General features: G+C 39.4%; 1 protein-coding gene across 3 annotated transcripts in view; it reads left to right on the top strand.

Annotated features, from left to right (window-relative positions):
• LOC135091511 (nose resistant to fluoxetine protein 6-like) overlaps window positions 1-12,298 on the top strand; it is a 144,512-nt gene extending 132,214 nt beyond the window's left edge. For all 3 annotated transcript variants that reach the window (XM_063989219.1, XM_063989220.1, XM_063989222.1), the window contains 2 exons: window positions 11,399-11,507; window positions 11,818-12,298. In XM_063989219.1, coding sequence (XP_063845289.1) covers window positions 11,399-11,507; window positions 11,818-12,038 — 330 coding nt within the window. In that variant the 3' untranslated portion in view covers window positions 12,039-12,298. The remainder of the gene's footprint in view (window positions 1-11,398; window positions 11,508-11,817) is intronic.
• Window positions 12,299-13,996: the final 1,698 nt, after the last annotated feature.

The raw sequence follows: 13,996 nt of genomic DNA, 5'->3' as shown, positions 1-13,996 counted from the left end.
CTATAGCAATTAAACGGCGAAGCAAAAAAATGTGATTCCATCGCCCTTATCATCAACTACACATCAGAAGGAGGGAGCCGTCACAAGACGACACACTACGTGGTACACAGTAGTGGCAGTTGGTTTTCTTGACCTACGTAAAATCCTCCTGAAGTAGCAGTTCCTCCGACCCTCTTCTTCCTCCTGGCTTGGTTCCTACTTACGCCGCTTCGTCTCATTCCTGCTCACCGCTACTTTTTCATACCTACTGTCCCTACCTTCTCATCCCACGGCTCCTGTGACCCCACTCTCTTCTCGCGGTGTGCCTCCTGTTCGCCTCCCGACCATCCTCACTTTGGCTGGTTCTCGTTGGCGTGCTTTCCAGTGCGCCCCTCAAGCCTCGGTCACACTAACTATTGAAATAGTTGGATCATGCGATACGGGTTGACTGGCCAGCCATTTGCGCTGGACTAGCTACTGATTCTCGTTACTTTGAGCTAGCCGTACGAGCGGTCTTCACTGGCATCTAGTGCTTGCGATAGCAGTAGACAATTGGGAGGCATTAAGAAACTTTAATTTATTCAGCATGTATGCAAATAAAAAAAAAATTCCACCTCTGTTTTTAAGAATTTTTAATGAATAAAAAATAAAAAGATACACGTCAATACAAGGAAACTCCCAAATATAAATTTAAATTCGATGGAAATATACCATTCAGTTCTCGTATGACCTCGGTGGTATGGAAGCAAAACAAATATCTGTCCACAACTTCACTAGGCCGAAAGCATGTCACTTGTGGTCTCATGAGGCTATTGAAAGTTTAATAGAAAAAGTGCGTGAACATTAAGTTTTGTGGAACATAAAACATCCCTATTATCCGAAGAAGACCGGCTGATTCTACTAGCAGACTTGGCCAGTGGTGTGACCAGATAGCTGCTCGTTTCGCTGTCAAGCCATGGAAAACAAAAGCCTATCTAGCGTTAACAATAGCAAGTGTGACATAAGAACATAAGAACATAAAAAATAAGGGAAGTTGCAAGAAGCGACCAGGCTTACACGTTTCAATCCCTGTATGAAACACACCTACCTATTTCCATCTGCTATCCCCATCCATAAACTTGTCCAATCTTCTCTTAAAGCTCTCTAGTGTCCTAGCACTAACTACATGATTACTGAGTCCGTTCCACTCATCTACCACTCTATTTGAGAACCGATTTTTTCCTATCTCCTTCCTAAACCTAAATTTTTCAAACTTGAACCCGTTATTTCTTGTTCTACCCTGGTTGCTGATCCTAAGAATTTTGCTTACATCTCCCTTGTTATAACCCTTATACCACTTAAAGACTTCTATCAGGTCCCCTCTTAACCTACGTCTCTCTAAAGAATATAAATTTAACAGCTTCAACCTCGCCTCGTAAGGAATACTCCTCATCCCCTGTATCCTTTAAGTCATTCTCCTCTGTACTGATTCTAATAGACCTATATCTTTCCTGTAATGTGGGGACCAGAACTGCACCGCGTAGTCTAGATGAGGTCTGACCAGCGCCAAGTATAACTTTAATATTACTTCCGGCCTTCTACTTTTAACACTCCTAAAAATGAATTCTAGTACCCTATTTGCCTTGTTTCTGGCTTCTATGCATTGTTTCCCTAGACGGAGTTCAGAGCTAACTATAACTCCTAAATCTTTCTCGTACCCTGTACCTACCAGAGTTTGGTTGTCTAATGTGTACCTATTGTGTGGGTTTCCTCTACCTACGCTAAGCACTTTGCATTTATTGATATTAAATTGCATTTGCCATCTATCCGTCCATTCATTCATTCTATCTAAGTCTGCCTGCAAGGCGATGGCATCCGATTCTGACCTAATTAATCTACCTATCTTTGTGTCATCCGCAAATTTACTAACATCACTACTAATTCCACTATCCAAGTCATTGATATACATTAGAAATAACAATGGCCCTAATACTGATCCCTGTGCCACCCCACTAATTACATGACTCCACTCGGATTTCGAGCCGTTTATTACCACTCTCTGTCGCCTGTTACCAAGCCATGACCCTATCCAGCCTAACACCTTCCCATCTATCCCGTGTGCCCTAACCTTTCTCAGGAGCATTTGATGGGGTACCTTGTCAATGCTTTACTAAAGTCCAGATATAAGATATCATAACTATCACCATTATCTACTGCCTCGTACACCTTACTTAACAAATTTGTCAGGCAAGACTTCCCCTTCGTGAAGCCATGCTGTGACTGATTTAGTAGTTTACAACAGATAAAAAAAAAAAAATTAAATAGATAAATAAAGGGGAGGGGGCACTGGTACAGAGGAGGTATAGAAATGCATCACCACAGTTTTGCTGTGGTTGATGGTCATCCTGCTCTCCTCCGTCCATGTCTGCAGTAGCTCCAAAATTACTTGCTGTGGCGAGTAGTCCAGGTTCCTTTTGGAGACTGGGACGCCCACGGTGCAGTCGTCCACATACTTCCAGCGATGGGGGGTATGAGTGAGGACGTCGTTGATCAGAAAGAGGAAGCATAGTGAACCCATCTTGGTCCCCTGGGGGACCCCACATGTCAGCTGTTGGAAATTAGAGACAGAGCCCTGATAGCGAACGGCCTGACGCCTCCCTGTGAGGAAGTCGGCTAGCCACGCTACCAGGTTAGGAGGGAGACCCAGATTTATTGCCTTGCTGATGACAACACTGTGATCAACAAGATCAAGGGACTTTTTAAGCCCACAAAAGCAACAGGTAGAGAGGTGTTTCGCTTGTCCAGGTGGCTGTGAATGAATTCAAGGAAGCTGGTCAGGTAATGGGAGGTGGAGGTGGCTTTAATGCTTCCAAACTGTTTAATGTTCACGGTATTACAAATTCTGGTGTAGGCCCAGTCACACACAAAATCTTCACAAATAAGGCTAGGGATGGGGGTGATAGAGACTGGCCTGAGGTCATTGAGTGACTGTGGACTGCAAATTTTGGGGATGGGGTGACGTAAGATGTCTTCCAGTCCGCGGGGCAACAGTGTTGGGAGAGAGAGGCGTTTATTATGGAACATAACGGTGTTGCTAGCTCTGCAGCAAACCCCTTGTAAATTTTTATGGGAAGGTCAGTGGGTGTGGTGGATCTTGATTCAAATTTAAGTATTTTCTTAAAAACATCCATCGCCTGGACAGTGGCGGGAGGGGAGGGAGCGGGAAGATAGGCAGGAACCGGAATGGTGTGGAGGGGAGGAAAGATCTGACAAATAGCTGCAAAGTTATCGTTAATCTCCTGAGCCGCGAGATTAGTAGGAAGGTGTGAGGTACAAGGAAGAGATGAAGTGTGCTTTTGTAGGCCACACAAAGCTTTGATCCTAGCGTACTACTGTCTGTTGTTTGTCCAGCATGAGATGGTGTATCTTGTCCGGGTAATAGCTTGCCTTGGGAGCCTTAATCTCTCTGATCACTGTGTTTCTTAGCTTCTTGTATAGGACCGGGCAGGAGTGGAATGCCCAGGTCCACTGACGCAGGAGTCTTTTAATGCGGGGGGTCATCCAAGGGGCATCAGACGGGTGCACTGTGACACTCTTGGCTGGGAAGTAGCGGTGGGAGACTTCTGTGGTGGTGGCGACGTAATTATGCCATTTTGAGTGGACGTCCTCCATATCCAGCACCTCGGTTCACGGGTGTTGTGTAACCCACTGTCCAAATTCCCTCATGGCTGAATCAGGCATAGGGCGGTGGGTCCTGGTGACAGTTGACCGGGGGTCGAGGTGGTGGGTGCGGGTGTCCGCAGTATGGAAAGGTGCGTGATCCGTCCCATGGGAGGCAGCTTCTTTGGGGGGCAAGTACTGCTGGCTCAGGTCTGTCAATATAAGGTCGAGGATGGCTTGCTGGTGGGTGGGGAAGTCCATGACCTGGGTGAGGTGTAGCTGGTGTAGGATATCGCTGATATCTAATCTGTTAAAGTCCCCACAGATGACCAGTTTGGCGGCAGGATAGCTCACTCACAGAGTATCAGCAGTGTCAATGATGTGAGTGGTGAGTAATTGTGCTGTGGTGGCTCGTGGGGGATGGTACACGACGCACAGAATGATGGAGGTTGTGTTGCTGGGAAGGCAGGGGGGGTGGGCGTAACTCTCAACCACAGGGGGTCTACTCCGACAGGAATATTGACAGCGAAGTGTGACGGGCTGAGGGCAGAGCGGCAGAAAACGGCCACTACCCCCTTCCACTGCGTCATGTCCTGAGGTGATGGAAGAGCTGGTAGTCCTGCATCATGCACACCTCCGGAATAATCTGCCACGCCTCAGTAACCGCCACAATGTCAGCACAAGTAGAACTCACCGTCACAATCAACTCGTCCATCCTGATGGTCAGAGACGTCGCATTAAATAAGAGGAGGGAGGAAATACACACTTGGCACTTCAAAGTGTTTGTATTCCCTCTTCTCCACCCTGTGGTCTTCTCTGGCACTGGAGTTCACTACCTTGATGGGATGCACCACACTTTTACCTCCTCTCGAACCTCGGTTCCGAAATAGTTTCAAGGTCTTAAGGCACTGTATCACGTTGGGTGGCGGGTAACCGGATCCTTTCCTACGGCGCAGGAGGTAGTTGCGTTCGTACGTTTGCACTGCAGCACACATTATTCTTTATGTATCGACACGCACTCGCTAAATGTGTTTACAAGTATAACAATCCCACCACGTCCTTCCCGTCACACGTCCTTCCCGTGTGATGTCAAGGCAGTGTGTGTGTGTGTGTGTGTGTGTGTGTGTGTGTGTGTGTGTGTGTGTGTGTGCGTGTCTATATATATATATATATATATATATATATATATATATATATATATATATATATATATATATATATATATATATATATATATATATATATATATATATATATATATATATATATATATATATATATATATATATATATATATATATATATATATATATATATATATATATATATATATATATATATATATATATATATATATATATATATATATATATATATATATATATATATATATATATATATATATATATATATATATATATATATATATATATATATATATATGTATATATATTATATATACATATAATATATTATATATATATTATATATATAATATATTATATATACATATAATATATTATATATATATATTATATTATATATATATATACGAGTATATATATATATATATATATATATATATATATATATATATATATATATATATATATATATATATATATATATATATATATATATATATATATATATATATATATATATATATATATATATATATATATATATATATATATATATATATATATATATATATATATATATATATATATATATATATATATATATATATATATATATATATATATATATATATATATATATATATATACACACACACATACACACACACACACACACACACACACACACTGCCTTAACATCACACGGGAAGGACGTGTGACCTTAGGCGTTCTAGAGTAGCCTCGGTCAGCATGTTATATATATATATATATATATATATATATATATATATATATATATATATATATATATATATATATATATATATATATATATATATATATATATATATATATATATATATATATATATATATATATATATTATTTTATTTTTTTTTTTTATGTAGGAGGGACATTGGCCAAGGGCAACAAACATCCAATAAAAAAAAAGAAAAGTGCACTGAGATCCCGTTCCCCGAATAGGGTCCCAACCGGTAGTAAAAAAAAATGACAGATAAGTGTCTTGAAACCTCTCTCTCGAAGGAGTTCAAGTCATATGAAGGTGAATATACAGAAGCAGGCAGAGAGTTCCAGAGTTTAACATAAAGGGATGAATAACTGAGAATACTGGTTAACTCTTGCATTAGTGGTGGGACAGAATAGGGGTGAGAGAAAGGAGAAAGTCTTGTGTAGCGAGGCCGCGGTAGGAGGGAAGGTATGCAGTTAGCAAGATCAGAAGAGCAGTTAGCATGACAATAGCGGTAGAAGACAACTAGAGATGCAACATTGTGGCCATGAGAGAGAGGCTGAAGACAGTTAGAGGAGAGGAGTTGATGGGACGAAAAGCTGTCTAAAAGAGCGGTATGATTGGAACCCTCCTGCACATATGAAACATACTCCATACATGGACGGATAAGACTCTTGTACAGAGTTAGCAACTGGGAGGATGAGAAAAAAAAAAAAAAAAACTGGCGGAGATGTCTCAGAACACCTAACTTCATAGACGCTGTTTTAGCTGGAGAGGAGATGTGAAATTTCCGGTTTAAATTATAAGAAAAGGACTGACTGAGGATGTTCAGTGTAGAAAAGGAGGACAGCTGAGTGTCACTGAAGAAAAGAGGATAGTTGTCTGGAAGGTTGTGTTGAGTTGATAGATGGAGGAATTGAGTTTTTGAGGCATTGAACAATACCAAGTTTCTTCAATCTGAAATTTTTGAGAGATCAGAAGTTAGCCATTCTGTGGCTTTCCTGCGTGAACTGTTTACTTAGTGAAGGGTTGGACGTCTAGGAAAAGATGTGGAAAAGTGCAAGGTGGTATCATCAGCGTAAGAGTGGATAAGACAAGAAGTTTGGTTTAGAAGATCACTCATGGGTAAAAGAGAGAGAGAGATAGCGGGTGACAGGACAGAAACCTGAGGAACAACACCAATTATTAACAGATTTAGGAGAAGAACAGTGACAGTCTATCACAGCAGCAATAGAACGGTCAGAAATGAAACTTCAAATGAAGTTACAGAGAGAAAGGTGGAAGCCATAGGAAAGTAATTTGGAAATCAAAGCTTTGTGCCAGATTCAAAAAGCTTTTGATATGTCTAAGACAAGAGCAAAAGTTTCACCGAGATCTCTAAAGGAGGATGACCAAGACTCGGTAAGGAAAGACAGAAGATCACCAGTAAGGAATCCATACTGGCGATCAGATAGGAGGTTGTGAAGTGATAGCTGTTTAAGAATCTTCATGCTGAGGATAGACGTAAAAACTTTAGATAGGCAGGAAATAAATTAAATAGGACGGTAGCTTGAGGAATTAGAACGGTCACTGTTTTTTTTAAGAACAGGCTGAATGTAGGCAAACTTTCATTAAGAAAGAAAGGCAGATGTTGATAGAGTTAAAAGAGTTTGACTAGGCAAGATGCAAACACGGTGGAGAAGTTTTGGAGAACAATATGAGGGACCCCATCAGGTCCATAAGACTTCTGAGGGTTTAGGCCAGCGAGGGCATTGGAAACATAATTGCGAAGAATTTTAATAGGTATCATGAAGTAGTCAGAGGGTGGAGAAGAGGGAGGAAGAAGCCCTAAATCGTCCAAGGCTGAGATTTTATCGAAGGTTTGAACGAAGAGTTCAGCTTTAAAGATAGATTTGATAGCAGTGGTGCCATCTGGTTGAAATAAAGAAGGGAAAGAAGAAGCAAAGTTATTGACGATGTTTTGGCTCGGTAACAAAAGTCACGAGGGGAGTTAGATCTTGAAAGATTTTGACACTTTCTATTAATGAAGGATTTTTCTTTAGTTGATGAACAGACTTGGCATGGGTCTGTGCAGAAATATAAAGTGCATGAAATTCTGGTGATGGAAGGCTTAAATACTCTTTGTGGGCCACCGCTCTATCATGTATAACACAAGAACAGGCTGTATTAATTAAACCAAGGTTTGGAAGGTTTAGGTCGAGAAAGAGAGTGAAAAATATATATCTTCATGTCACACACTATCACCTTTGTTATGCGCCCGACATATAGAGACGGGTCTCTGACACGAAAGCAGTAGTCATTCCAAGGAAAATCACCATATTACTCCTCAGGTTCCCCCAACTAGCAAAGGCAAAACGCCAGAGGCACCTCAGCTTAGGAGGATCCTGATGAGGGATTGGAGCGATAGTACAAGATTCAGATATGAGACTGCGATCAGAGAAGCACAACGAAGAAGAGAGGGTAACAGCATAAGCAGAAGGATTAGAGGATAGGAAAAGGTCAAGAATGTTGGGCGTATCTCCAAGACTGTCATGAAAGCAAGGTGTTGCACCAGTTGCTCTAAGTAGTGAAGGGATAGTAATGTTGAAGTCTAGTTCATCAGGATGGTCAGTGAGAGGGGAGTAAAGCCAAAGCTCGTGGTGAACATTGAAGAGTCCAAGAATGGAGATCTCTGCAAAAGGGAAGAGAGTCAAAATGTGCTCCACTATGGAAGTTAAGTAGTCAGAGAATTTCTTATAATCAGAAGAGTTAGGTAAGAGGTATACATCACAGATAAATTTAGTTTAAGAGTGACTCTAGTCGTAGCCAGATGGTGGAAAACTCGGAATATTCAAGACCGTGGGCACGAGAGCAGGTTAAGTCGATGCCCATCTAAACGCAACATCCAGCTTTAGGTTGAAAATAAGGATAGAAAAAGTAGGAGGGAACAGAAAAGGGGCTACTGTCAGTTGCCTGAGACACCTATGATTCAGTGAGGAAAAGAAGACGAGGTTCAGTAGAGGAGAGGTGGTGTTCTACAGATTGAAAATTAGATCTAAGACTGCGAATGTTGCAGAAATTTATGAATAATAAGTTAAGGGGGTTGTCAAGTTTATGAAGAATAAGTTAAGGGGGTTGTCAAGACACTTAGGGTCGATGCCAGAAGAACAGTGCGACCTGGGGACATTTGAGGTCCCCACCCGAGATGGAGACTCCGAGGTTGGTGTAGGAGTCACCATGATAATTTTGAATTTTGAGTGACGGGTGTGTGCGTGATTAGGTGTTTATAGTTTTGTGTGAAGGAAGAGAGTTGTCTTTAGAGGGCAGGCTGTGACTGCCCCTTTGTGTTGTGAGACACAAAGGGAAACGTTCAGTGAGGTCACAGCACCCCGTGATCCAGTGTTTTAGACCTCACTGGAAGTAATTATCGTTTCTGTATGTGCCTACTGCATATATATATATATATATATATATATATATATATATATATATATATATATATATATATATATATATATATATATATATATATATATATATATATATATATATATATATATATATATATATATATATATATATATATATATATATATATATATATATATATATATATATATATATATATATATATATATATATATATATATATATATATATATATATATATATATATATATATATACACACACACACACACACACACACACACAGTGAAATTTTTTGTTCTAGAACTTAATTCGTTCCTGAATGCCGTTCGAAATCCGAAATGTTTGAAAACATAAACTATTTTTCCCATAGGAATCAAGGTAAAGTGGATTCCATTCCCAGACACCAGTCTACCCTGTCTTAGCAGCTTTTGACAGACGCTCCCACAGTCAAGGTGGTTGCTTCACAACATCTCCAGTTCATAAATTACTTATTCAGAAAGGATGTATTGAATGAATTTCGTGACACAGAACTTGTCAGATGATGCTATTTAGACAATTTAGGTGTTCTTCTTTGTCACCGATATAGTGAAGAAATCCTTACACAGTGACACAGAAAGGAACAACATACTTACCTCCACAATGAAGGTGATCATAACACTTAGACATCTTGCTGCTGGGAAAACCTACGGGAAAAATGCAGTTGTGCAGTAGTGTTGGCGTTGGGCGTCATCAAGACAGCCACAGGTTGTTCGGGATAACTCCTGAGCACCGAAAATTGTTTGTTTACATTGAGGCTTTTTCAGTGGGATCACATTTACCTTATTTCAAAGACTGAATTACTGTTTTATACTCTGTGTCTCTCTTCCAAATATATTAAAACACAGTAAATATTTATAGAAACTACAAATTAGTAATAATCGGCAGCTTTTGCTACGTCTTTTAGTATTTGAAATTAAGTAACTTTGTTCTAGAAACGAATTATGGTACCTCAACCGAAGGAATAATGAGTTCAAAATTTTGCTCAAAAACTGATTCGTTGGAAAAGGGAGGCTTTCGGTAACCGGGGTCATACTATGTGTGTGTGTGTGTGTGTATATGTATATATATATATATATATATATATATATATATATATATATATATATATATATATATATATATATATATATATATATATATATATATATATATATATATTTATTTATATATATCCCTGGAGGAAGCTGTCACACTACTCAGTACATTTGTTACATAGGAACTTAAGATACTCCTAGTAAGGGAAGCAGGAAGAAGCCATCAGGCATACACTGGACAGTCGCTGTTTTAAAACCTTCCAATCTTTTTTCATCTGTCATTATCTTCCATTATTTTTAGAGTAACTTCATTTTATACTTGTTAAACTTTGGGGAGACGTCTTCATGCCCACACGGCTTTAACTTATGTCTGAGAGATTTTTGGGAAGTTGTAAGGAAAAGAAAACCTTCCACAGGTGCTTTTGCTGCTTCTTTATTTTTTGCTTCCGCCGTCTTGGCAGCAGCAGGCCTCAGGTTCTCCAAAATGGGGTCCTAAATTGAAATCTTCCTCTTAATTCTGGTTCTCAAAATACATATCCCGTACATACCCCGCCTCGATGCACAAGACTTTCTTCTTTTTTATCATCCCCATTCTGTCAACCTCTCTAATGCAAGAGTTAACCAGTATTCTCAATCATTCATCCCTCTCTCTGGTAAAATTTGTAACTCCCTGCCTGCTTCTGTATGTCCACGTTCCTATGACTTCAGTTCCTTCAAAAGAGAGGTTTCAAGACACTTATCCTTCAATTTTTGACTACTGCCTCGGACCCTGTTCGGGAACCGGCATCTCAGTGGGCTTTTTTTTTATTGGATTTTTGTTGCCCTTGGCCGGTGTAATATGAAACACAATCACATCAGAAGACTACTTTCTTTCATAGATGGAATTATAAGTTCATGCTAGACAGAATGGAAAGTGTTGAACATGGGTGAGGGCTGCTGGTTGGCTGACTCCAGGTCTGGAAGACGGGTGGACAACGTGGCCATACTGTTCGATTATGTGCCGTCCGCTCTGGTAGTCTGCTCGTCATCACCAGCTTTGCCTTCTGTCATGACCCTTTATCTGTATTACGGCAGTTACCAAATTAAGCTAGAAAGCTAGGATTATTTCATTGTGACTAGCGACTGTTATCCTTGAGACTGTAAGGAATAATGTTTTATTACTGAACGGATTTTCTGTTATATATATATATATATATATATATATATATATATATATATATATATATATATATATATATATATATATATATATATATATATATATATATATATATATATATATATATATATATATATATATATATATATATATATATATATATATATATATATATATTAACCTAAGATGGTGACATAATCTCAATGACATACAATGAAAATGTTTAAGTTTACATTCGTTAATAGATAATCGAAACGGTCGGGGCGCTAGTTGTGGCCTTCCCCGTCGCCGTGCTGGTCTCCTTGATGGCCGAGTCCCCGGTCATGGGATTGGAGAGGCTGCTGCTGAGGCCTGGTGGGTACACTCTGGGAAAAAGGCTCCTCTTATCTTCTTTGTTCTGTACTAATACTTTGGTAAAATAATAAAGTCATTAGTTAGTTAACATATAATTATAAAGTTCAAGTGACAAAAATTACTGGCTCGTTACTTCCAGCACAGTATCAAGATTTGATGGCCCATGCTTTTCCCGTCTGTGAAAATACACGTAGCATTTTCTAGCCTCGTTGAATCAGCAGCGATGTAGTACTGCAGTACTACTGAAGCGATTAGGATAATAATTGTAATAAGACCACATCCTTTCATCCCATTTCTCCCACGCACACAGGTCCCCGGCCAGCAAACACTCGTGCTCCCGCTAATAACACCGCGAAACCCTGCAATCCTCCAGAGCCAGGCAGCACCGAGCTCACCGGGGGCCGCCACAACCCAGCCTTTATCCCGGAAAACTCTGTGGCGGCGGGACAGAAGTACCACGCAGTTGAAATGAACAGCGAACACGAGACGCAAAAAAGGAATGCAGAGAAAGCGAACGTCACGCCTCTGTGATTTAATACCGACTTCTTCCACTTACAATATTTTTACTGTTCTCGATAACTGTCACTAATGTTGTTATTGGTATTATTTTTAATAATAATAATAGTTATAACAATAATAATAATAATAATAATAATAATAATAATAATAATAGTAATAATAATAGTAATAATAATAATAATAATAATAATAATAATAATAATAATAATAATAATAATAATAATAATAATAAAATAATAATAATAATAATAATAAATAAATAGATGAAATAATGATATTTTTTTTTCAAACCATTAATATTAACATTAATATGGCTACTATTCCAACTACTCTAATAATACAAGTGGTCGTGGTGGCAGCCATTACATCAGAAGCTTTTCATGGCTTGGCGCTGTCACCTGCAAGTGTCCGGCTGTGCAAAATTGTCCGCTTTGCTCCACACCCTTCTGTTACCTTTGCTCAAACTCGTGTATGAAAGAGTCTATGAGGCCTGTACCCCAGTCGCAGCAAGCACGTTCATCAATTGTCATCATGAGTGTATGTAGTGCATCATCAGTAGTCTTATAACCTATTATTTGTCGAATATTTGAAACCTCTGAGAACCTCCGACTCGCACGGTTCCGCACAGGATGGCCATATCATCATGTACTTTCACTTTTTGAAGTAAATACTGCGAATTCCACGTTTCTTTTGCTAGTGTAATGAAAGGTATGACTAGCGCTGTTCCAGATAATTTTCTTCAATGAGAAATGGTTAGTATTAACTCATTTATTAGTCAAAGTAGGTCGGCCCTTCAGCTCTGATGGGACGATGCTCATGTCTGCTCCGAAAATCTTAATAAAATGTCGTGTTTCTTATGCATTTTACAACACATAGCGATTGTGGCAATACATATTAGTAAAATAAGGTCTCCTACGATTTTGGTTGGAAGGAAAATGTAGACTTACCGAAAATAAACTTGTAATAATGCATAACATGAGGCGCTGTCGATAACAGCAAGGGAACTAAAAATCCTTGAGTCACAACATATTTTACAAAAACAAATTTCTTTAGGCATATTCCAACAGAAGAATGAGTATACCATATTTACACTGAATTTTGACTTCCGTGGTGCAGTAATATTCACATGAGAAGAAAAATTAGTCGCTTTTCATCACTATATTGAGAACCGTCCCTCTAGCAAGATTACCCAATTACAGGTCTCTCACAGTCAGCTGTCACTGTTTTCACAACTGAATCCACCTTCATCATCCCTTACATCTAAGCTACCTAATCTAAAGCCCCTATTACACGTATCCGGTTTCCTACAGCGCCGTCGGTCGCGACGCTAGCATATGCTCAAACCGGAGCGTGTGATAGCAAATCGGCCGTATGAACGCTCACCCACGGCCGGCCGGATGAACTTTCGCCAGTACTAAAGTTGGCCGTACGGCCGTCGTACGTCAGGTCTGAGGACGTAGCGTGTAATTGCTCACCGTATGGTATGACATCAGTCTGAAATATGTGTCGTGATCCATTCGCATGTAGTTAAACCAGTCATCTTTTTCTAGTTCTAGTTCCTTCATTAAGTTAACATGAGAGTATTTTTGTCGTTTACGCAGCCATTGTTTGACCAAATCTTCCTTTTTCTTGTTTTCACCTTCAAGCAGCACGCTAGAGCAATAGGAACTAGATTGTCGTCGAGAGAAGACATGTCACTCCTCCACCACAAACAGTGCCACACTGACCCACTTGCCTCTGGCTGTTCAAATACGTGTAATAGCTCTAGCCGTTGGCCAGAATTTTCCTACGGCGCCGTAGGCCAGGTTGGCCGTAGGAAACCGGATACGTGTAATAAGGGCCTAATATACTCATCTGCAGCCTTTCTCAGTAATTAAGGCAATTCCTCTTTCAGTACACCTACAGAGTGTATAGCTCTGTATATTTACTACAAGCAATCCATTTATCTTTACCTACATGCGAACCTTCAT

This window comes from Scylla paramamosain, chromosome 37 (assembly GCF_035594125.1).
Source record: "Scylla paramamosain isolate STU-SP2022 chromosome 37, ASM3559412v1, whole genome shotgun sequence".
Taxonomy (NCBI): Eukaryota; Metazoa; Arthropoda; class Malacostraca; order Decapoda; family Portunidae; genus Scylla; species Scylla paramamosain.
The sequence above is the reverse complement of the archived record's forward strand: the minus strand, read 5'-3'. Positions and strand labels throughout refer to the sequence as shown.